General features: G+C 43.2%; 1 protein-coding gene across 1 annotated transcript in view; it reads right to left on the bottom strand.

Moving 5' to 3' along the window:
- Positions 1-9,511: 9,511 nt before the first annotated feature.
- Positions 9,512-25,572, bottom strand: part of LOC103375343 (UPF0524 protein C3orf70 homolog A) — a 25,699-nt gene continuing 9,638 nt past the window's right edge. The window contains exons 5-6 of the mRNA XM_008305594.1: positions 25,449-25,571; positions 9,512-12,047 (exon numbers count right to left, since the gene is read on the bottom strand). Of these exons, the coding sequence (XP_008303816.1) occupies positions 11,359-12,047; positions 25,449-25,571 (812 nt within the window). The 3' untranslated portion in view covers positions 9,512-11,358. The remainder of the gene's footprint in view (positions 12,048-25,448; position 25,572) is intronic.

Raw genomic sequence — 25,572 nt, 5'->3', positions numbered from 1 at the left:
ACTTGGAGCAAATCTGCAGGCTCTGCTCGAGAAATTACATAATACGCCAGAATTTACAGGATTAAAGCAGGCTAATTAAAACACAGAGAAACAGGCGGAATATTCTTTTCATTTTTTTTTTTTTTTGTCTGACAGGTTTCCTTCCCAGTGCAGCTGTGTCGTGGGCCATATGAGGCAACAGAGAGGGATGAGAAAACACTCTGCATTCTGGAGACATCCGACAGACACAGACGGCAACAGTTTAGTCTTCATTAAGTCTTTTTTCAGCCAGAGGCATTCCTTAGTCAATATCTGCTGCTTAACTTTATTGCTTCACAGCAACCTTTGCAGCATGCATGCGATGCGGCCCGAGACGGTGAGCTTGTGAAGGTGGCAGAAACTCAGATGGATGGTTTGACAGGATGGATCCAAATTGAGAAAGAGATGATGGGTGATGATTTTGTAGAGTGAGAAGGATGACAGCAGGCCCCAGACAGCCACCAGACGTCTCCTGACTTGGCGTTTTGTCAGTTTGAAAGGACGCACTGCTGCTGCTGCTTTGTGTACCCGCGTGTATGCGTGCATGTGGAAATGAGGCGGCGAGTAAAACTTTGTGTCCCGTCACCTTTCATTTACATCTAATTACACCATATTAATTCAAGTGATTTGCGTGCACGTCTGCCTTTGCAGGGATTGAGCATGCAAGCTCAGACACACCTTTGAAGGTTGAAGTTCTTCAACTTTGACAAGCCGTGAAACAGTGTCAGGCGTGCTGATAAATACAGAGCACCATGCAGTTTTTTCTTCTTCTTCTTCTTCTTCTTCTTCTTCTTTTTTTTTAACTGTGAGGGTTTTGGCCGGGGGCTAAAGGAAAGCAGAAAAAAGAGCTTCACCTCAACACACTGGAGTATAAATGGAACCGAGCTGAAATATAATTTGTTTTACCGAGTGCAGAAATTCTCAGAATCTATTGATCATCCTGCAGAAGCATAACTGAGTGTTTTAGCAATTTGAACTGCAGAATAAAAGTCCTGTGGTATCTCCTCGGGTAAGTGCAATAAAAAGAAATGAAATTAAAAAAGGGAGGTTCTGTATGGTCACTGTAAGGTACTGTATGGTTCTGCACACATGGATTTGCTGATTGATGGGTGGACAACAAAGGATTGAACTGGTTAGGTGCTGCTAGCAGGAGTCAGTGATCATACATCACACCTCTCAGGGTTGATTGGTCAAGCCTGCAGAATGGGAAGGATGGACTGTCATTTTCCACGTGGAAGAGGCGTCTCCGAGAGAGAAGGGCAGCAGAGTTTAAGACGGGGACTGAGCCTTCTTTGTTTAGGCCTAGCTCCATCCACCGCTGGAATGCTCAGAGAAAAGGCCTTTGTCCCTGCTTGGCGTCAACACATCTGCTTGGAAACCTGCTCAGCCGCTATCGCAGGCTTCATCTCCAGCAGCCTCTGAACCAGATAGCAGCCGTGCGCTGAAGCTACTACAGCCAGATTTCTCTGCTGTGTTATTTCCGGTGCCCCAGCTACCCGTCTGCCTCCTCTTGAGCTCCTGGGACACAGAGGGGAGTCTGTTGGGTTTCCTCAGACATGACTGCTGTTTCCTAAATAATTTAGTGCAGCCACAGAAAGCTCAGAGCAATGAAGGACAGAAGCACTTTACTGAGCAAAACTTACTGTATCTGCCAGCCATCTAAACCCACTGACCTTCTGTCACTCTCCACAGCTCTGGTGGTTTATTGAAAATAAAAGGTGTTTCATACATCTGTGTGTGTGTGTGTGTGTGTGTGTGTGTGTGTGTGTGCCAGGCTGAATAAGTTGCACAACACCTCTCAGGTGAAATATACTTTGGTTTGCCTAAATAATTTTATATCAGTTTCATGTGGAATGTCATGACTGCAAAAACACCGCATACAGTGAATGCACTATAATACAGCTTTGAATCCACTTGATGAGAACTCTGGGTTCACCACAGAAATATTTTGCTCAAATTAAATTGGGGCAATTCAAGGTTTGCTCGCTGTTTGCCCCATGCAACCCGATGAATAAACACCACAAGCGCTACATGTGCAGGAGTGAAGGTGGGCCACTGTGTGGTCGGAGTCAGGGTGCATTCACTGCCTTCCCACTGCAGTCAGGATGAGAGAGTAAAGAGAGGCGGCTGATCAAAGGAAGCTAAATCAAGACGGGAGAGGATGAGAAAAGAAAATGCAGAAAATGAAAATAAACGAAGGGTTTTCAACATTTGAGCTGCTCGCCAGTTCTCAATGCTACGTGTTTAAGAGTGTTATTAGATGAGGGTGCATTGGTGTAGGACGAGACATTAAGTTTGTCTCTGATATGAGTATTTATGCATGCCTCTGTGGCCCTGTGCCTTTTATTTTAGTTAACAATGCATCGCAGCCTTGGGCTAAAAACGTCGACTTAAGAGTCAGCAATTAATCTAATTCATCGTTTGTGCTCACAAGGCTCAATGCACAAAAATGAACAGTGAACATGTAAAAACAGCCAGGAAATGGAGCAGGAAATAGAGACAAACTAGAAGAATTAACAATAGCTGCATGCAGAACAACATGCTATTGTCGCAGGTAGGGGCATACAGCTGGAGGCTAATAGGAAACATGCTCGCAGCATAAACTTATTCATTAACCTCGCTGACTTGTTTACAACATTTGGGGAAAACAAGAATTGAGACTATTTATTACAACTTGGGGTGCCTGTATTGATTGTATCAGAAAGCAAATGGACTCTGGAGCTGCAGGTTGATTTATGTGGCCCTCAGAACGAGGCTCAATGCTGTGTTTATTTGAACTGCTTTAAGGAGGAGTTTGATATCTTAGAAAAACATTGCTGTCTTAGTTAGTTCACATTCATGCTGGCAATTGTGAAACTGCAGCCAGAAACCCGTTAGCTTAGCATGAAGACTGGAAACGTTGCCTGGCAACGAGCAAAGACTATAAGAGGTTACCAGTCCTGTAACAAGTAAAAGAGCAAATTGCCATTTTTACACTTAGTTTGCATGTAGGGACACAACATTCAGGATTTAACTTGTTAGTTAGAGACCTTTAGAGGTGCTGAAGAGGATTTGTTTGCTTTGCCCAGGCAACCACAGATTACTGAGATTTGATTAGAGATAATACATTACAGGTCTGATAATAGAGTTATTTCGTAAAACTATTAGAGAACAACCGTAAGGGATTCTTGGGGCCAAAGCTAATTCTGATTTTCAGGGGTAACAAAAATTCCAATATCAATATATAAGTTGATTATTAACATACACATCTATACACAGACATATTTTTTGCAATGATGCCTCATATTTGTTTATCAGACACTTGTGACAAAGATACATAATGGAGGAAGAATGTTTTATTATCCAGAATGACAGTACATTTAATTTGGGATGTCATATTTATAAATAACTTTCTATGTATCTAGTGGAAAACCAGACTTTTGTGTTTTAGCTGATAAACTTTCATATCAGACAACATACACCGATATATCTGTGATAGTCCTAAACTGGCAGATCAAATTTGAGGGCTGATAAATCAATCAAATTCTGAAAAATCATTGAATTTAGGTTGATGCCAGACGAAAGCCAAAACAATCTATCCAAAGAAAACCTGACCAAACTCAAAAGTACAACACCCTGCCTACAAGGGGAAAAAATGGCTGCCCACCCCTACAAACTCCTACAGATTAACAAAGCAAAGCCTACAGGTGGAGAGACTGGTTAAAAGTGCATCTGATTGGGAGATGAGTGATACTGTACCTTAGCAGCGCCATCTTGGCTCCTTTTATGTCAGGCTGTTACCAGCCAGCAGCTGATGAACCCATCACCGCATCATGCCTGCACACTGTAATTAGTACAGACAGACACATTCCCAGCTGGTGCACATCATCATCATTCAGACTTTCCATACTGGGAAAGAACAGCGAGCAGTTACAACAACGAAACATGACTGGAGCGGTAACTTGGTCATTATGCTAAGCTAGCACTAGCATTATTTACCATGCACATATGAGAGTGATGTCATCTTCTAGTCTAATTCTTACCAAGAAAATAAATACATTATTTTCCACACTATCAAACAACTCCATTAGCTTAAGCACGCACTCATTCGATATCCTGATTTATAGATAGATAAAGATGCATCTGTGTAATTTCAGACTTTGTAGAAATTCACAATCCTGCCTCTCTGATTGTATGTTGACCGGTGCATCCAAACTAAACTAACAGAACTGCATTGCTTCGTGCAGGTGAGCAAGAAGACTGAATATATTGTGTAAGTTGTTGGCCTTGTGGAAAAAGGAAGATGTACAGAATCTCATACGTCTGTTAACTGTTTGTGTTCCAGCCCAGGAATGTCCTTGAGTGAGCAACTCCTCCTTCACCGCCTCCGTATTAATTAGAATCGGTGTCAATCTCCTCAACATACAACCTTGGATATTTATACCAGGACTGGAACCAGCCTCACCTCTCGACAAACCATCACCCACCCTCCCACCCCGTAATCCCACAACAATGAGGAAAAATCACATTAATGCACCGAGAAGCTGGAGGTCTGGTGCAGCCTATGACGGCCGAGGCGAAGGGGCGCTGCTATCATTTACATGCTAATGGTGTTGGTGGAGACGGTGAGAAAGGGGCCGGGGCAGGGGGCTGCGCTGGGTTGCTGGTGGAGGATGCTGGGGTTTTTTGTTTTTTTTTTTGGAGGGCCACTGCGCGACACAGTGCATACGACCCTGCGGTGTGGAAAAACCATCTGCTGGTCCTCATCTGGTCCAGCCAGCAGGTCCATTTACACACTGCTTAATCAGACGTGTCTGTTGGACGCTCCTCCTCCTCCTCGTCTACTCTCCTCTGGCACACACACACACACACTGCCAGGCCTCTTTTCAAACACAAATTAGTCTGCCTTATTTCCTACTGCTAAGCTGCATGTGTCAGGCACCTGGTATTGGTTGACATTTGGAGATTCTGCTTGTCCGTTTCCACTGTCAGCATTAGGATCTGCTGCAGCTATTAGTAGACATCTGTGTGTGTGTGTTTTGAATTGCAATAACATGTATTTTACTTGTTCTTTATTAACACGCTACGTTACCGAGAGCAACATTCAAGGCTAGAATACAAGCAACCTTTACTTCTCTTCCACTCTCACTGTGTGGTGTAGGTGTTGTGTCCTCTGTTTAGCTGCAATCCAAAGGTTGGTGTGGGTGTACTGTAAGTTAGCTACCCAGAGGAAAAATAAGAAAAAGCCCAAGAATAGCCTCAAAGAGCCATGATTGAAGCGTGGCGGTAATAACACCAATCACCTGTGAAACAACCAATTATTGTGTGTGGTTGGGTGGAAAGCTAAAGTCAGTGGCATTTCAGAGACTCACCGAGGAAAATGCAAAGAGCCTGTACAAGTTTGGAACTTTTATTGTTGCTTTGTGCGCTTCAGTTCAAGGATGATGTGTTTTTTAAGGACCGCATATTCCTTCAAGATCTCTCACATTAATGGATCCACAAAGCTCGTCCTCCGGCGCCATAATGGCTAAAATCTCATAATGCAATAATTCCCCCGAAACCAATGTTTTTTATGGTTGACAGCCAGCGGGCATTTAGATTTAGAAAGCTTACGTCCCATATTTTTTCAGTCATATCGGCTAGAAGCAATCTGGGTCCGACGCTGGCCTACTTCTAGCCCACTATTTTGAGCAACCCTTTAGAAAGTATTAAACGGAGAAGAACAATGCAATTTTTGAGTGGCAGCATTATGAAATACTCTCGCAGATGAGAGGCACATCTGTCCGATGTGTTGGGGGAGAGGACTGCGGCGACATCAATCACGGGAATGTAGATTGTGATACTAATCAGCCCTCGACTGTTTCAGACAGAGAGGAAATAGAGTTTTATGATGCTACAGCCTCTTAACGTCACATCTGTAACGTCTCTGTAATTCCATCAGGACGGTGCGTACCTGAGCTGACATGATTTAAAAACATCCCCGTGTGCTGTCGTCAGAGTTTAAGTGATTGTAAAACCTCCACCGGACACTCGGGCCACCTGATGAATTCCTCACGTGGGTTTAGCTGTGCTGACCTTTGAATCAGGGACGTGGGTTCTCCACAGGCGCTCTTTCCCCCAGTGACACATGTCCACGAAAATAACAAAAACGTCTCTCGTCTCACGTTTAATATTCAGATAAAATGTCGAGGACCTCAAGTGGCAACACGACAACACATCCCTTTGACGTCAAACTCAATTTCCATGACTCACTCACTCTCGAAATAAATCACATCTTCTGTTGGGCAGCTCCCAAAAATAGTCAGATAAGAGAGAAATACAACATTAATCTTGTTTTTGCACAGTTCTTACAAGGCACAATACACCTGCCTGTTTCTGATGCTCCATTTGTCCTGCTTTTAAAATGAATTGAAATTCATGGGGTAAAAGATTTAAGGCTCTCAAATTGACTTTACTGGCTTTCAAGCTGAAAACCAGCGCAGGCTTTCCCGACATCCTCTGACTCCTTGATGTAATTAAGGTGGATTTAGACTTTCCCTCGGCGCATAAAAAACAGACAATTGCTTCGTTAATGGCCACCATCAAAAGCCTTAAAACTGCAGAAAAGTACGAAGACAATGGCTTTGTTTCAACGGAGAAATATTGCGTAAATGTAAACTAAATGAATCCATTCATCAGCGTAAATAATGGTTTTCATCGGTGAAGCAACCTCACTTAAGTGGCGAACAAATAGTCCTTATTTTAAACAAGCAGAAGGTGTATTATGTGCAAAATGATCGTTTGTACTGTGCTTTCTCCAGCCGCAGAGTAATCAGTGAATACAGACCAATTTACAACAACAAAGACAACTAATCACATTAAGATATTCAGCACCACTGTGAGTCACTCTGCCATCACAACAAAAAACACTCACCAGTTATTTTTTTTGTTTTTTTCACCAGAAGCAGTGAAAGGATGAATCACAGAGTAGCTTTAAGCAACAAAAAAAGTGAATACTTTCAAACACAGCTCTGTCTATCGACAGCAAAGCTTAAAGCTGTTGTCTGCAGTAAGCAGGGAGAAAGTCACGCTCTGTGTCTAAAAGGAAAAAGTGCTCGAAATCCATTTCAAAGACGAGGGCAGACACTGACGAAAAAAAGTAATGAATATTTTACAGGCAGGGAGTGCAGAGCTGCACTCCAGGTGACACTCTTGTGTTTATAGAGCTTATCAGAAACCCATCGCCCACAGAGCACAGCCAAGGCAAAGCCATGCGTCTGATTGTTTATCAGCAGACTGCTGGTGGGTTCCCCTGTTACCTGTATGCTTGCATAAGGCCAATCACAGGGACAGTGTGCTGTAAATTCAACAAAAATGACCCTATTGGAATGAAATGAGTGCTGCTGTTGAAGTTTAGCTCTGAATGTCTGACTATAGGAGGAAGCTGTACGCCTGCAGTACGGTGCTGGTTCCCTGTAGTATGCTGATATGGATTTCTATGATGTGAACTGTCAAATTATAAATTACATTAACCCCTTAGCGTCCACATTTTACCAGCAGTTTTTCCAGTGAGCTAAAGCGTCCAGCTCCACTCTGTGTGACAGCATCACATACCGTATGCAGCTTGTTCTTGCTTATTATTCAAGCTGTGCAATGTCATGTTCAAACGCAAAACTGTGTGTTTTTTCCTGCTTAAACTTAAGCTCTGCAGCTTTAAACAAAGCTTGGCTCTGCAACCTGAGCTGCCACTGGCCACTGACACACTGAGTCGGGTTTAACCCTTGTATGCATGTTTTTTGCTGTTGTTTTTTTTACTACATTTCAGGGATCTTTAGAGATCAGGTCTTTTACACTTTTAGATTTGGTTGTATCTACTTTTACCTTGGGCCTTTAGAGATTAACCCCAGTTAGTATGTCATAGGAACACAAATGCATTTGGGTGGAGAAATCATACAGTAAAATTAACTGCTAGAGTACCGTTTGTGGTCATAAAAGATTATAAACAGGCATGTATTTGGAAGACAAAGCTGTGAATGACACTAATCTCTGTCCTGCATGTAGTCACACACCACTAGGGTGAAAATTTGCACTAATAAATGAACTGTTAGAATATTTTGAGGAAATTCCTGCCTGTTCCCCTTCAGAGAACATGTATTTAAATCTTTCTAATTCTTCTCTTCTTATTCAGGTAAGACCCTGCTAATACTCCATGTTTCCATTTTGTACCTTAACATCTCCTTTGAGCTTTGGGGTTTTTCTGCTCATTTTGTCTGGTTCCCCCGGAGAGAAAAGAGCAGCTGTATGAAATTAAAAAGGGAACCTCCTTTGGAAAGTAACGCGTTGGTGCGCGGATCAAATTGAAAAAAGTCGAGCTGACAACATCTCCACAGCTTGTGCGACTCGAGCTGTGCCAACCCTGCCTGTGAAGCAGTCCTTGAACAAGGGCATTTTTTGATTTGGTGCGTGTCTTCCTGCTCGGGCTCTCACCGCTCAAGGTGCCTGCCAATTGAATGACTTTGCTGCGAGGGATTAACAGTAGCGGCGATCTCTTCATGAAATCTGTCTGCAGCGTTTGAAAAATTATTTCAAAAATGTTGAACTACACACCACGGCGCGTCTGCACACGCCGAGTTGGTCCTAAGACTTTACATGTGCTTGCATCATCATCCTTTTAATTGAGCTTCCTCTCCTCCGCCTGTCGCTGCACTCCCTCCACGCATTCTCTCCCATTTTTTTTTTCCTTCTTCTTCTTCTTCTCTTTCTCCTCTTCTTCTCCCACTCTATGCCGCCTGCTCTCCAGCATTCAGTTGCACACTCCTCCTCTTCATCGCCGAGCAGGATAGTGAATGTACATTTATATAAACTGATTAGCATTTCATCCCGGCCTTGGTTTTCTCTCTGCACTAGCGGAGTACAAAGAATCGATAGAGACAATGCAAGGGGAAAAGAGAAGCGTGGAGAAATCAATCTCAACTTGCAGTCAAGGTGAGAAAGGCACTTGCATGGGCTCTCATAAAATCAGCTGCTAGACAAAGTGTGGAGAAGACAGTCTGGGAGGAGGCCCAGAGGACATGGCAGGGCTTTACCTCTGGCTGCTGTGGATCAGTCAGAGGAAGCTCAGGTGTCGGAGGTGGAGGGACTTGAGTCAGTACTTTATATCTTATATAAAACTAAGGCGCAGGTTCATCTTTTTATTGCATCCAGTCTTCCGCTCTTCCATCGCAACCTCCTCGCTTTTGTTTGATTTTATCTCTTTAAAACACGTCTTCCGTGCGAGTGCAGTGAAGGTCGCAAAGGTGGGAAACACAAAAACCGAGAACATTCCTCCAGACATTTCGGAGGAGACATCCACGGCTAAAGTAGTGACTCAATTTAAGTGTACCTCTCACTTTACTTTGCTATTCCAACTCAGCTCTGGAGAGCATTAGTCATCCGTGTGTCATGTGGAGGACGTTTGAGTGCATTTCAAACCAGATTTAAATCTTAAAAATGTCCACACTGGCCTAAATAAACAAACCGAGAGAGAGAAAAAAAGTGAGTTTCATTAAGATTTATTCATATGAAAATAATAATATAACAATAATAAGAACATAATGTATGTTTTAAACTGCATTAAGAGGGACTGTGTTCAGTGTGATGTCGAGGGCTGTCCCTGAATTTAACACCTTATTTGAATAACTGATTCAGGATTCGTCGGCTGTTTGAACACACTGAGTTGTTGGATTGGAATTTGACATGAGGGACTTTGTAATTCAATGCAGTCATGCAAAATGCCTTTTTTTGTCTTTTCTTTTTTTACATCTAGTGTTTGTAGCATTGCAGCAATACATAATTGTGAAAAATTGTGTGATTTTTTTACTGACAACTCCAGTAAATAACACACAAAAAAAGAAAGAAAAGACGCAGCCCAGCTTCATTTTATTCACTTACTAATAAGGGGCTGTCTGATTTCTTATTAAACCATGTCAATCACAACATCACAACACGTATTCAGCATCCTATCGCTTACTGTAATCTCCTTTTGAAAGGTGCATTAAGTGACTTTTTTTTGCCCCAAAGCACAAACAACTGTGACATACTAGTAAAGGCTACCCTGAACTTCTTTCTCAGACTCCTTCTGTCGCCATGAAAAGATATTTTAGCCCCCAAAGCAAATAACAATGCAGGTTTATTATTATTATATAGGTTTATATGTATAAATTAGATATATTCCCTCTGTGTTATGTGTCTTACTAGTCTCTTGCGTGACAACGTCACTCCTACTTTTGTCATTGTCGTCGTGCCAGAGACACGTCCATGCTGTTTAATTTCTTGGCTGCTAATAGAGGTCACTCCAAGTCATGTTTTGCTTAACGCCCCAATTAACCCTGAACACCACTGCAGCTCAGTTCAGCCTGACCAGAAGAGGTGGTCAGGCTCAGAAGAATATGTAAATGTCTGATAAAATGGTTTTAGAAGGTACGTCCTTGGTCTTCGCTGGCAGGTACAGTATAGGAATGTGCTTCTGTGTAATCCTTGATTGTCAAACACTGACCTACGTACTTACTTACCTAACGCCTGTGATGGTGTCAGTAAAGTGCAGACAAACTGTGGGCCAGAAACCTTTTTTATTAATGTGGTAAAAGCAGGTGTGTCCTAGCAGCGCTGAGCTGGGTAATTAATGGGTTAAAAGGCTGATGTGCTTTAGGCCCATGAGAGGTAGCTGGCCTTGTCGCTATTATGCTGAAGTGTCAGAATTACTAATATGTGTGGGTGGAGCCACTGACCAGAGAACAAGGAATGGCATGCTCATTTGCCACTTGAATGCTGAATTATACTAACGTCTGACAGATTGACAACTGCAGAACACTAAGAATTACCTAACTGCTCATTATCATCAGAAAACATACTTATACCACCTTTGTTCATACATAATTTAGCTCCAGTAATATATACCTAAAGAGAAATCTCAGAGGAAAAAAGTCTCCCTTTTTTTTTTTTTTGTTCTTTCTTTCCTCTGAAGTGCACCTACTCTAGATTCTTTTTTGTATTTTCGGTTTTTCACCGTATAACCATGTACAGGAGGTCTTTTTGGTCCACTGTGCATGTACTTGATATTCTTGTGCTTCCTCCGTTATTTTAATAAGTTCTAGAAATTCACTCCATGCAGAGGATGTGGACAGAGGAGAGGCTGTGGCAGACTGTAGGCGTACAGTCCCCGGCCACCTGCAGGAAAACAAATTTGACTCAAAACAACCCGGCAAAGCCCTGCTGCAGTGTCACAGGGGGGTTTATTTCCTATTGGTCCAGTAAAATAAATCCTCTAGTGTTATTGTTAAATAATACGATTCTGCTCTGGAGATCTTCCGTCACAGATTGGCGTCCACGTTGACGGCACGTCAGTTACACAGTTGTTTCGATCTTTTCGATGATCTCTATCATGGACTTGGAGGGGGAGAGCAGAGAACAGTCGTCCTGATCCCAGAGGCTGCCGGGGCTGGAGTTTCCATCTGTGCTCAACTCGTCGTCCTCCTCCTCCTCGCTCTCCTCCTCGCAGGACTCCAGGTAGTGCAGACCCAACGCGTTGATGCCGGAGTCCTCGGAGCTGGACGGAGAGGAGCAGTGGTCCATTTTGGGGCCTTTTATCTTATCCACAGGGGAGGGGTGTTTGTGTTCACTGTACACCTGCTGGACCGGCTGCGCGGGAGCAGGCGTGTGTTGGGTCGGCGGCGTCGGCTTGACCGGCTGCCGAGGCTGACTTGGATTTTGGGGCATCTGAGGCGTAGCTGGAGCCGGCGGGGGAGGAGTCGGAGGACGAGGAGGTTCCGGCAAGGGAGGCGGGGGGCGCTGCACGTAGCACATCTTCCCGTTGATGCGTTTGACAATGTAGTCGTCCACAAACAGGTCCGCGATGACGCAGTACTTGGGCGACTCCAGGTGAGGCGGGGACTGGAAGCAGGGGGCGAGCTTCAGGAAGCGCTCGGCCAGGGAGACGGACAGGTCGATGGTGCTGCTGCACTCTGAGCCGACGGGTGGCACGGTGGTGCTGGGCAGCTGGCACACATTGGTCATGGGCTGGTAAACGTACTTACCTAAAGGTGGAGAAAAAGGAAAAAAAAATACAGAAAACCATTATTTCATGTCAGATTAGAGTATTTATTTTAAATATTGCAGCGGTGATTTTACTTGTGTGGTGAAAAGTTGATGCAAATATTGACAATCCTAGAAAAAAAAAAGAAAAATCCTCCCCTGTACTTGGAGTTCCCTTCAGCTCTAAAGAGTGTTTACTGATTTACTCTCATGTGCAGCTGTCGACAGTAGGCAGTTGTTCTCAGTTAAAAAAAAATACAAATCTCTTGAAACCCACTAGACTACCCGCCAAGCACCAAACAACAAGCAGACAAAGTTAGCTGGTGTGGAGTGAGCAGCTAATGACTCCGATCATTTCCACAGGAGCTGGTGAACGCAAACACAGGGTTAAAAAGGAGAGAAAACATTACACTTATTATATTCATCAGGTACACAGAAACACGACTTTTAATGAATGCTAATGTTGCTCCGCGCCGGCTGTATGTTTGAACACACCACTATCTGCTAATATGTTGATGTTATTATAATGTATTGAGATAAAAGGTGATAAAATGTCAGTGTGAAAAAACGACTAAGTGCAGAAATAAATAAATAAAAACCACAGAAATCCCAGCAGCAGCGAATGCATTCAGTCTGAAACTTGCAAATCGTGTTCTTATCCTGTGTCCCTGCATGAACTCTTCCGTTCTACCTGCACGTTTAGGTATTTACACATTAATACAACTAAAATGCTCTCTTCCCGTAAAATGTCAGTAATAATGGTAATAATATAAACGTGTATAAACACATGTTTTTAGTCAGTCTTCGTCAAGGACACAATTTTTGAATCTTGTGTGTGTGATAACCAATCATCTGTTCTTTCTTGGGGACGGTAGCAATTTTCACATCACAAAGCTTTTTGTGCTGCCAAAGGCAAAAAATACCTTTCTTGCTGCTGCCACTATCTGAGGTAGAGCTGCAGCCAGATTGAAAGATGGTTTAAATTTAAGGCCATCCAGCGCAGGGCAGCCATCATTTCTGACCATTCGAAGCGGAGGAAAGACTCATTTCAAACACGATAAAATTACGTTCGCGATTAAGGCACTGCGGCGATGTCCGCTGCTCCGAAATGATGATATAGTGCTGATTCACATCAACATTACTGGTACAATGGTGTAATCTGTAGTGTGACATCAGTTCTCGATAAGATAAAGGTTGTAAATTTGCTCTGGAAAGTGGCCATAACACCTCTCGTGTGAGCGATGCCTCCCATTTTTGGCAACTCATGCACTGGTGGTGATAGTACAAAATAAATGCTCCCAAATGTTACTCACTGTTTGCAGCCCACAGACTCCAACTCTGAGCTGTGCTGCCTGAATAGTGAAGCTCAGATGTGTGTTTAACTGGCTCCCAGGAGGGAGACAGAGAGAAACTACAGAAGATGACAGGCCTACGCATCACTTCCTCTCACTCTGTGTCCTTGTCTTTTGTTTCACTGGCTGGGGGATCCATTCAATCACAATCTTTTCCCAGGTTACACTGACAACATCAAACTACTTCAAAGTAGGGAAGTGACTCTCCTTTGTGTTCCTGAATGGACAAAGCGAGTATGTAATGTTGAACACTTTTTTTTTTTTTTTAACTGCACACAATATACAATGACCAGCCACAACAGTAAAACAACTGACAGGTGAAGTGAATAACTCTGATCATCGGTACAATGCGATGTTCTGCTGAGAAATCCTGGGTCCTGGCATTCAGGTGATGCTGCTTTGACACGTACCACCCACCTAAACATTGCTGCAGAGCAAGCAAACACCTCGCACGTCCCTGACAGCCTCCCGCAGCAGGACATTGCGCCCTGCCACACTGCAAAAACGCCAGAGGAACAGCTTGAGAAACAAGACAAAGGCACTGACCCACCCTCCAAACTCCCCAGATCCTAATCTGATCGAGCATTCATTAAATGTGTCAGAACAAGCCTGATCCGTTGGTAACATCCTGGTGTCTGACACCACAGGGCACTCTCAGATGTATCGTGTCCGTGCCCCCCGACAGTTCAGAGCTGTTTTGGCAGCACAACAAGGTTCAATGTTGGGGCTGATCAGTGTATTTAGTTTAACAGATCAACTGCACAATCACAGATTAGCTCTAATGAAATTCATCTGACCAATTCGTTATTAAATGACACAAAACTGCATCATCCACCCACGCGAGGCGATTGAAAGCGGCCGTGACTGACGCTTTACGTCAGCAAACTAGAATATTGTCACCATAAAACACGGGAGCTTGTGTCGACGCTGACAATAGGAGGGAAATAGTAGCCGTTCTCAGTTTAATGAGAGAAACTCAATGGTCCATGTTCAGACAGAGATGAGCCCATTCAGGCAGACAAGATAGCAGCAACAAATGAGAGCTAAAGCGGTAGAAGCCGATGTGTTGACATTTAGTTTTTAGCATATTACATCTAATTGCATTCATCCATCTGGAGTTTCAAATACCAAGAGCAATACTGGGGGACAGACAGATGCACAGTCGGACAACAAAGCAGGCAGACATATGGAGCTGACACCACACCAGCACTGGTTGTCTTCAGCAGCCATGCAAAAGGAAAACAGAACATCTGTGAATTCGCAAGGTGTCTGCACTTAGTTAGACATATTTCTGTGCATATGCGTGCAACTGATGTTAGTTACAGTAGTTTGGCAAAAAAGAAAGAGAAGAGAATCTTACTGGAAAGCATTTCTGTCTTCTAATACCTGGACTGGAAGGAGGGTAAAAAAAAAATAGAAGGCTGCACGCCAGAGAACATCAACATAGACTGAACAATGCAATGATTTAAAATATTTAAAGGTTTTGTGTGCAACATTCAAATCCACCGTCCCTCAAGAACCAGCATCTTGGACCAAAACAACACACCGGCCACACCTAGCCCCTCCCTTCACGTTTTGTTTGCAATCAAATAGAATGTGAACACAAGAGTCAAGAAATGAATGGACCGGAGCAGATGTGTGGAAACTGACACACAAAGACCGGAGAGAAATCTGACAGGTAGAGTAGCATAGATGAGCTGGAAAACAGCAGTAGAGCAGCTTGCACTGAGCTCATATGAATCAAGTGTGCATAAATGTGGTAAATAACATGAATAAAATAATTAGTTTTTTGATTTCTTAGTGTTTTTAGGGCACTGTCTAAACCCTGGACTGCACTTTTGCTATTTGAATGTGGTGTGAAAGATCACTGTCTGTTTATAAGTGCAGGGACGGTCATCAGTTTCAATACACACAATGGTTGAAGTAGCCATTAAAACATAGAACAGAGGTGCTCAGATTATGAAACACGGAGGAAATTTGATTTCATTTTCTGACACCATGACTGGGCTGCAAGGTGGGGCGGTGGTTAGGATCATTGCCTCGCAGCTAGATGGTCGCCAGTTCGCGTCCCAGTGAGGACACCCAGGATCTTTCTGCGTGGAGTTTGCATGTTCTCCCCGTGCAGCGTGGGTTCTCTCCGGGTTCTCTGGCTTCCTCCCACACAGTCCAGAAACATGTTGAGGTTAATTGGTGATTCCAAATTGTCTGTAGGTGTGAATGTGAGTGTGCTTGGTTGTCTGTCTCTAAGTGTAGGTCCAGGTGTCCCCTGTCTTCACCCTGAGTCAGCTGGGATAGACTCCAGCCCCCCATGACCCTAGTGAGGATTAAGCGGTGTATAGATGATGGATGGATGGATGGACACCATGGCTCCACTCTATCTTTACGTACCAGAGCGTTGTTTGCTGCTATATTGTTGCTACATTCATGTTCAAAATTGTGTATATTGCACCTTTAAAAAACACATTTAGTGCAAAGATGCAAGAAAAAATTAACTCCTGTATCAAAATGTTGGTTGCTGTAAATGTCTATATGTGTATTAACCAGTGATTGGACTCAATGATACAAACAGGAAGAGCTAGACAGATGAGCAAAGGTACGTGCGTGATTTCCACTGTAGTTCACTGATAGATGAAAAACAACACCGCCTTGCAGCAGGGGAACTCTATCCGAGCAGCTGTATTGATATTGAGCTGTACTCTACCCTTGTGTTGCCCGGTGCCGAAGCCCTCGCACGACAATGTCAGCTGTTAGGCGGCCTCTGCACTTGCTCTCCCTGCCCCCGTGTGTGTTTGTATTTCCATACTAACAAAGACCAGATGTCCTCACAAAGAAAGGACAATTAGCAAAATTCCCCATGCTGAGGAGATTTAGCCGTCTTTCACTTATAGTTTAGGGACAGAGCAATATTCAACATTTTTCTTTTTTTTTGTCAGTAAAACAGACCAAATCCAACAATATGCGACTGCGTGTACAGCGAGTGATCACGGTAATGAAGAAACATGCCACCCAGCGCAACGTTGCGGTTTATTGATGTGTTTAATAGTTTTTGGACAACAATGGAATGAACAATGGAGTAATAATCTACAACAGGCTTTGTCTACACAAGCAAAACTTGTTAATAGGATTAATTCCTCGCTGTTTTTGCTCTTTCTTCGGGACTTGCTAGCAATAAGAAAAAAGTTGCAGTATTATCCTTCAATAGTGAGGGTTAAAAGACAAATCCGCCATAAAAATTGTGGGGGAAAAAAAGCATTTGCTGGTGACGCATGTTGCATCATTTGTCCTTTGTGTTGTATCGGGGTATATTTTCTCGCTGCTGGAGACAACCGGCCAAACATAGACAACATGATGTCACAAGATATTTCTGGTCCTGCTACAAATGAAGATCGACTGAATAGAAAAACAACAATAGCATCAAAAGTAAATGTCAGATGTTTTAGTCAGTTCTTCGGAATCAAACATTGGCAGCTTCTCTGCACACACACAATGTTTTCTGCTGACAGCAGCCTCAATTGACCAGCCGCAGGACACGTTGCGCTTTGAATAAGGAGAATGACTCTTTCTCGACTGGAAAGCCTTTCATCACATTACAATTAAATCCCACTAAAAGCATCAAGTTCACTGGGGACTGATGAAAGACGTTCTGGGAGACGGAGGAGATCATTAACTAAAGGAGGCAAATAAGGCAATAAGAAAATAACTGCTTTTAATCACAAAATTGTAATTATGGTTGCAGGATTTTTATAGTTAAAAGCATTAGAGGTGACCCCCTTTTACAGTTAATTGTCAGAGGAAAGCCAAAGAACAGTATAGAGAATATTTAAAATAGCACCTTGACATTATTTCAGTAATTATTTAACTGGAACAAGCTGGTGGATAACATTAACTACAGCCAAAAGACGTTTTTAGGAGATGTTTATGGTGAAATACAAGAGTTCAAGAGGTTATTTGGTAAGTGGGAGAGCCGGCAGCTCATCCCTGGAAAGTACATATTGGTCTCTAGAGGAGGGAAGCGAGCACCCCTCCGCTACCACTCGTCTCCATCTTGTATGCCTCCTATGCTCTCTCCTGGGCCCATGGCTGGCCGAGGGCTGCACAGTCTGGTTTAATGCAGGAGATACACTCTGTGGAAAATGCTGCATGCAGCCCATCAGTCTCTCACCCTCCTTTACAGAGCTTCAACTCCACTCGATGGAAAATTTCAACTCTTTTGTCACCCCACAGACTGCAGCTGGTTCAGTGACGACAGGCTCAACATGTAGTCAAATGTATGAATGTATGTATGAGCACGGCCGTCTCATACTGACAATGTCATTTTATATTGGTGTATATCAAAGCTTCAGTAGAAACTGAGTCATTAACATCCCCCTCAGTTTGATGTTTTGAGCGTTTGAGCTGAAGCCAGCAGTCTTTAAGTGCAGGCTGATATTCTAAATGCAACATAGCAGTTCAAAGCAGCATGTTGGCAAAACCCGGTGAACACAAACAATTATTTTAGCAGATTGCTATCATTCTTCATAACAGCTGCTGCACCCATTTCGCCTGTGGATACGCTTCGCTCACACATCCGCTGGGTCTTTGTGTTTAAATCTGTCCAACAAAGGGGCTGCAGCGGGGGCAGCCACGTAAGTTTCATGTTTCAGTGAGGAGGATGGCCTGAGCCAGCATCATGTGAAACTCCTTTCCTGTTTCCTGTTTCATGCCTCCGGAGGCAGAGGCTGCTCCTGAGTTACAGCCACTTCAAAATCTCCTGTTTAGTCTGTAACCATAGTGAAAAATGTTCCCCTCTGGACTGTTATTCCTGTGCCCGGTAAAGGGTAAGCTTTAAAAGAGTACTCCGCTGATTTAGCTGTCAAGTTCACTTTTTTATTCCATAACTTTTTCTTCTTCTTTGTCAAAACCTTCCCCTATAATACCAACAATGCGATTCCATAGAGTGCATATAAAGATGAATGAACCCTTCCTGACATCGCCTATAGGTGTTCTGAAGAGCGGTTTTGAAGCCAGCTGCCCTCTTGGTAGTTCCTGACTTGTTCTAACTCCCAGCTAATACAAAAATGAGCGAATAGGTGGTCTGTTAGTGGAGCTAAAGCGGGCTGAACAAACATTTCTTGGCCATGGACGACACCCATTTGTCACTCAAATCAGCAACGCCTATAGTTAAGCCACGTGTACATATCAACATGTAGATTTATCATGTCATCGCTGTACATATCCATATGTAGATTTAGCATATCATAGCTGTAGATATCCATATGCAAATTTATCATATCATAGCTGTACATATCCATATATAAATTCCCCATGCCTTGTACATTTTCTTCAGAAAACCTTTATTATATCTATTTTTTTTTTCCTTATTGTATTTTTGTAATTCTTGCCCTGCTTATTCCATGCCTTATCTGCTTCTAGCTGTTGTATTTCCCAGTGACAAATCAAAAAAGTTAATTTTATTTTATCTGAACTATATGAAACTCTTCACCTTAATGCAACTTCAATTGGTGAATTCCATAAAAACCCATCTCCCATACAACTGTCATTACAGGTAAAAGGCACAGAGACCAAAACAGTTGTATGTACCAGGCTGTAAACATGTTTATTTCTGCTGTAAAGCTGGATGTTTTAACATGGAGGTCTATTGGGATTTGAACTCTTTTGGAACCAGCCTCAAGTGGCCATTTGAGCAACTGCGGTTTTTGGAACTCTCAAGTTGGCTTCAACAAGCTCACTACAAGAGCCTGCTACCAAACCTAATGGGAGAAACCAAAATACCAAAGCACTAACAAATTCAACCTAAAACAGAAACAAAAGGCAAAAAAGCTAGAATATTGCTCTCCCTACCGAAGAAAAAATACTTCCTGAGTGGTACTTCTCAAGTTTATATTTTAACAAGTACATCGATTTCAATTTAATTCCAGCAGTAATTCTGCAAACACAAAATATAACCACACAAACGTCCATTGCCACAAGAGCAGCAGCTACACAAAGCAAGTCAGGCTAAATTACCAAAGAGCTTAAATCTCATTTTACCAACATGACTCATTTGCAGAGCCCCCAATCTGAGGCTGGACAAAGCAGGGGAGATCAGACATCAGTTGTAACTTTAAAAAAAAAAGGCTGTATTTTCAGGAAGTTATTATGGGAGTACCCTAAGCCCAAAGGAATTATAACCCAGACAAGGTGGGAGCCAGAGGAGGGAGAGACTTGCTGACTGCCACCACCTTTTATAATGGAGCCGGACAAGGTGAGCTGAATCACCACGACGGTCCGACCCCGCCCAGTAGACTCCTGCAGGGATGACTCTGCACAGAGGGTCGTCAATAAACTGCTCATCGCACTCAATCCTCCTGTCAGCGCTGACCAAGAATTGATCTCACGAACAAGCTAATGATCCTATCAGGCCATTCTTCGTACTTCAGCAGTGATATATTGATGCTCCATCGGCTGATCAGTAAACTAAGCCTCCTCCACAGCACACATTTTAACTTGTCACAGATGGAAAAGCACAGAGTAACTAACAACATTAACGGTGTCTCTGTTCTGTCTAAGTGTCCCTGAATGACACTGAGCCAATGTGAACAGCATTACCGAAGAATATAATTCAGCCATTGTGAATTTCATTATGTCACCGGTGCTTTCTGTGACTCGACAAACTGTCCTGTTAATTAAAAAGGCCCTTTGTTTTTCTCCTTGGAAGAAAAAGGGGAGGGAAAAAAACAGGAAGAAAGGTAGAAAATGAATAAATATGACACTGAAATGTTAGAGAAGTAATGTGTGGAGGCATTCTGGATCGTACATCATACATGTCAAATGACTGGATAAAATCTGCTGCTGCCTTTTCAACAGATGCGACAGCAAATGAAGTAAAACAACAGTTAAAGTCCCTGATTAAACCAGCCAAAACTCATCTCCGTGTGTAGTTACAGAGCTAGAATTTGAACATTAAATAATACGTCATCCTGAACAAGAATAATGATACAGAAAACCCCATCCTGCAAGTTGACAGGATTGGTTCTTCCCGATTGTTACATAAGAAACCCTGAATGTCTGAATCTGTGTTTTTGAACCTGTCATTGGTACGCTGCAGTTTCAAAGTAGAAACGCTCAGCCATGGTTTTGACTGCTTGTTTTGCTCACGATGGTGGCTCTAGCATATAAAACACAACATATAGGCATGGTAACAAGGTAAACAAAACGGGGTGTCTTTAAGTTACTTGGGTTTCATTTGGATGAACTGTATCATAGTTTGGGTGGGACATGCCCCTTTTCCACCAAGAAGAACCGGGTACTAGTTTACTGCTGATGCCAGTGCTTAGTTGGTTCAAATCTCGTACCACCTGAGAACTTGTTTGCGTTTCCATTGGCCAGGGGTCAAGTTAGAAACATGTCATACTTCACTGCATATGTAGTTTACTGAACAATGCTCGGAAAGTCCCGACAGGGCTCCAGACTAACCTTTGTTTTTCTGGTGCGACCAACTTTCTCCTTTGGTTGCACTTTCCACCTTGTCACAGGCAAAACGTATGACTTGCTGAACATTTTCTTATCGATAGACGCTACAGTTTACCGATGTTCCCCGAACGCCCTATATTGCAGGTTGCAGTGTGCGACCAAAAATGACTTTAAAAAGAGTAAACGAGGGCGTTCTAATGTCAGATTTGTCCAAGATGAGTCTTTTCTATGAGTGGAATAAACAACTCATGTAGGTGCGCTATGTTTTTCATGAAGAGACTGCATTTCTAAGCGTAAATACCGCAGTACACCGAAGTTATAAAAGTACCGTTTTCCACCACTGTGGTGCTACTGGTAGGACACAACTGTACCGGATTTCAGCACGCAACAGTTTGTGTAAAACTTCCATGTGTCCTGGGACTCACTACAATACATCTGCGATCAAACCAGGGATGTCCTGGCGAAAACGATACAAATCACCGCTTGTGGGTCCCATTCTGTGTTTCCATTGGTCTCGGTGGTCGCGATAACTCCGCCCCCAGCCCCTGACGTACTCAGTTCTTAGCTCTGGCCCAGCAAAGGGTTGGTGCTTGCCAAGTTTTGAGTACCTGGAGCCGGTGCTTATGCGGTGCAAACACAAAGAACTGGTCAGGCTCTGGCTCCGAACTAGCACTGGAAGCAGCTCGGTGGAAAAGGGTTAACAGTGGTTAACACTGTCCCCTCACAGCAATTAAGTTCTGGGTTTGAACCTGCTGCTGGTCAGCCTCTCTGTGTGGAGTTTGCATACACTATTTGTGCCTTCGAGGGGCTTTTCCAGCTGCTCCTGCTTCCCTCCACAATCCTCAGACATGCATTATGGGTTAACTGGTGATTATAAGTTGGAATGTGAGCATGCATGGTTTTCTCTCTCTCTCTCTGTTAGCCTGCAGTGGACTGGCGGCCTGTCCAGGGTGTACGCTGCCTCTTGCTAAATGTCTGCTGGGATAGACTCCTGCCCTCAATGACCCTATGCAGGATAAAGTGGGCATAGCTGATGGATGGATGTCATAGTTTTTCAAAAAAGTGACTTTTTCCCATAAAAAACTTGTCTTTCAAAGTTCAGCTCCAAGTCAATGTTATACTTCAACAGTCTAAGTTAGCCAGATCAAGTGAGTATAGCATAAAGTTACAGTCTCTCCTCTTCCTCTTTGTTCTCAACTCAAACAGCGTTTCTTCTCAGAGCTGCGGGGAGATGACAGTACCACTAACAGGGGACGCGGTGTGGTGTTCACACAGACTTGAGAAAACCCAAACCTTTCCATTCAAACAAAAGAACAAACTTGCTGAACTTCTGTGCTGGTGCCGCTCTGCTTCAATCACCGCCAGACCAGCAGTTAAAGTGATCGAAGTGATGTGGTTCCCAAACACGAACAATCAATCAAAAACATCCCCTCGGGCCGGTGCTGACAATGTATCGATCCTTTAATAATAGGTGATGGGGTTTTTTTTTTTTGTTTTTTTTTTTATGATTCAGCACTGGTCACCAAATCAATAAATATAGGGCGGGCTTATATCCAATAAACTTCCATATTTCCCTTCAGACACAGATCCGAGCTACAGCTGCGTGGTGTGACAGATGAGGCTGCTGAGGACATCTGACACAAAAGATCCCACTTTCTTGTATCTACACGAGAAGTACAAGTTCTAACATTTAAAATTAGTGCCGACGGAGTACGAGCAGACTGACAAGACTGTTCAGGACTCATTATAGACTCTGTTAGACTTTCTTAATGAGTAATTCATTGCTCTGCCTGGTAATTGTAATCAGTTAGTAGAGGATAAAGTGAGAGGGAAAAAAAAAACAAAACATTCAGACCAGGTGGTTCTAGTGCTGCTGTGAGCAAAAGCTCTCATCAGACATGACATATTGGCGGTGACACTAAACACAGCTAATTACTGCTAATGAGAGGCTTGGACTGATGTTGTCACCAGCTGGGAACACTGCCTCCACCTACATCCAATTCCAGTTATTCCCATTTTCTCTGCCAGAGGTTCCAACAAAGCTACAACTAAGTGGAAAAAACTGGAAGGCCGTCAAAGCGGCGACATAATTTTCCGGCTGTAAGCTGCGAAAAGATGATTTGCCTCCTTTGAGAACTGAAACCGAAAGGACGACATTATGGAGCCGTTCAGATTGCAGACAGGAAATAGGAGAAGCGAGGAATTAAGTCACAGGTAATCAGCCCATACCGCTCCACAGGTATGATAATGGAAATAATTTGTGCTTGAGAATTTAAATGCTGAGCCAAGCCTTACTACACACTGACCTTTTGTATTTGTTTTCCTGGGAACCTATTAAAAATGTAATTAAAAAGGCAGTCTAGCAAGGCTCCCTGTGGTGAATGCACAATTATCAGCTTCAGAACAAGTTTATACTCCAGGCGACAGTCATAGGCACATTCAAAATGAAAACGTGATGAGATAAGGGCGTTACAACATTTCGCTCTTTTGCATCCGGCGTTATTATGCATCACTAGAAAGAAGCGTGAGCCGGGCTGAGCCGAGCAGGCAGGCAGGCAGGCATTGCATGCAAAGGCACGCTGGTATACTTTTCTCACTGGGTGCCCTGGTTCTGCCTGATTCAGCAGTCTAAGCGGGTTTATTTTCACTGTGGTGCATGACTGTCCTGCGAGGGGGAACCTGTGAATTGCAGTGGAAAGAACTGAGAAGGTGAGAGGCTCCATTATGATGTGGCTGGTTCTTTCTACTATGGAATAGCAAGCCTGAATTAAAGGATACGTACAAAGGGCATTTTGCAGCAGAGGTGCCGAATATTTCAAACAGGAAGGAGGAGCAAGTCTAAATGTTTACAAATGATGTAACACTGAAGAGGCTTTGCGTGGAATCATAAATGCCGGATGTGGCTTGTAATAAACACTTGGAAAGAACTCATCATTTTTCTGCCACATCTGATATTTCAAATCGCTTGGCTCATTCTGGATGGAGGCGGGTATCTAAATCCAATGATTACACGGCAAAGATTACAATGTGACTTCTGCAGTTGCACACCATAAGCCCTGAGTGACTGGTGCAGAGTGGATGGTGATTGTGTTTTACACTGATCTGAGGATTTTCAGGGCAGCCCTGGCATGGGGATAAATTAGGGCGGCGCAAAGAGACGGACACCCTGTCAGGTTTAGGCGCAGCCATTGGAATTCCGCGATGGTGTCGAAGTGTCAGGTCGAGAAGGGTTCAAATGCGGTAAAAGTGTCTGAGGCACAAGGATGCTGAAAATGCCACTGACACTTCTCAAAGTGGAAATTGTGCGCGTTGGAGTGGAGCTGCAGCCGTGCACTCCATTCCCAACACAGACAATTTAACTCTCAGTGTAAATAAAATTACTATGAGACTACAGACTTTACTTAATATTACCAAACATTTGCCTTGTGACTGAGGAGCAGCAGCTGAATCTGACTGATTGCGTGATAACATGCGAGTATGCGATGAGCATTGTGGTCTCAACACAGAAAATCTCCTTTAAAGGATGAGCCTGCTGTCAGACTACATTTTTTTCCCCCTCTGATTGTCAAGAAATCCAATGAAAAAAACTAAACCAAAAATGTGTTAGTCTAGTACTTCCCTGCTTTGCCTCCCTGTCTGCAGCACTCAGCCCCAAGCCCATCCCAGATCCTCCTTTCTGAAGATGGAAATCTTTCAAAATGGGTCACAAAGGCATAGTTGGGTTTTATAAAAATAACAAAAAAAGGTTCAGTAATTTCATAAAAGAGTTGACAAAAAAGAGAGAGAAAAAAGGAGTGAATTTTGTTGGATTCTATTAATACACATTTTCTGCCCTGGTGAGTGTTTGCAGAAACCAGTGCCAGTGTTCATGTAATAAAGAAGAGATGTGATTGTGTTTGAACAGTGGAGGTTTGTGGCACAGAGCACGAAGCTGTATCAGACTTAACAGTTGAATCAATTCATGGTTGCTTTCTGGCCTTGTGGATAAAAATACAGAACATCACAAGACTTAGCCTTTAAAAACAGAAATGAAAGTGATGATTCAGGGTGTGTGATGTCAGTGTCATCACACTGATACAGCCAACAAAACCAGATGAACAGTGATAAACACTGAAACCACAATGTGACATTTCCCTGCTCATGAATTCTTCAGCCTCCACTGTTTAGACGACATAAACTATTTATACCAGGGCGTCTGCTGGAGGGTTTTTACTCCAATCTAGCTTACATTTGATGTAGTTTGATATGATATTATTGGAATAAACGCGGGGAGACTTTAAAATCTATTCAGAACATGAAATAGCAGCACTTTCCGCGGGCAGTAAATGTTCCCTTTGCGCGTCAAAGGAGTCATATTGATGCCAAAATCCCTTCTGTGCCACATTATATCTAATATTCATCAGCTAAACTTACCCACATCGAGTTAGTATCTGCCATATTTTTGTCCTTTTTACAGCAGATGTACAGTAACAGTTCTGCATCCACAACATGGACACGACTACCAAATACCCTGCTTATTTTCTTTTTCTATCAGTGGCACTGAGATTGATTTCTGGGAACACAGATAAGCTATGAAATAAGCACGGGAAACTAACTTACAGTGACACCAGCCCAAGTGGCAGCACCAGTGCAGCTTGAAGCACTTCCCGTGGCTGTGCGTAGCGCAGATGGAGAGTCCATCGCAAGGCAGGAAGTCTGGTCTCCCCGCGCAGCTCTTGGCCAA

This window comes from Stegastes partitus, unplaced genomic scaffold, assembly GCF_000690725.1.
Source record: "Stegastes partitus isolate 25-593 unplaced genomic scaffold, Stegastes_partitus-1.0.2 Scaffold2558, whole genome shotgun sequence".
NCBI classification, from domain to species: Eukaryota; Metazoa; Chordata; class Actinopteri; family Pomacentridae; genus Stegastes; species Stegastes partitus.
This window is presented reverse-complemented; position numbering and strand designations above follow the sequence as displayed.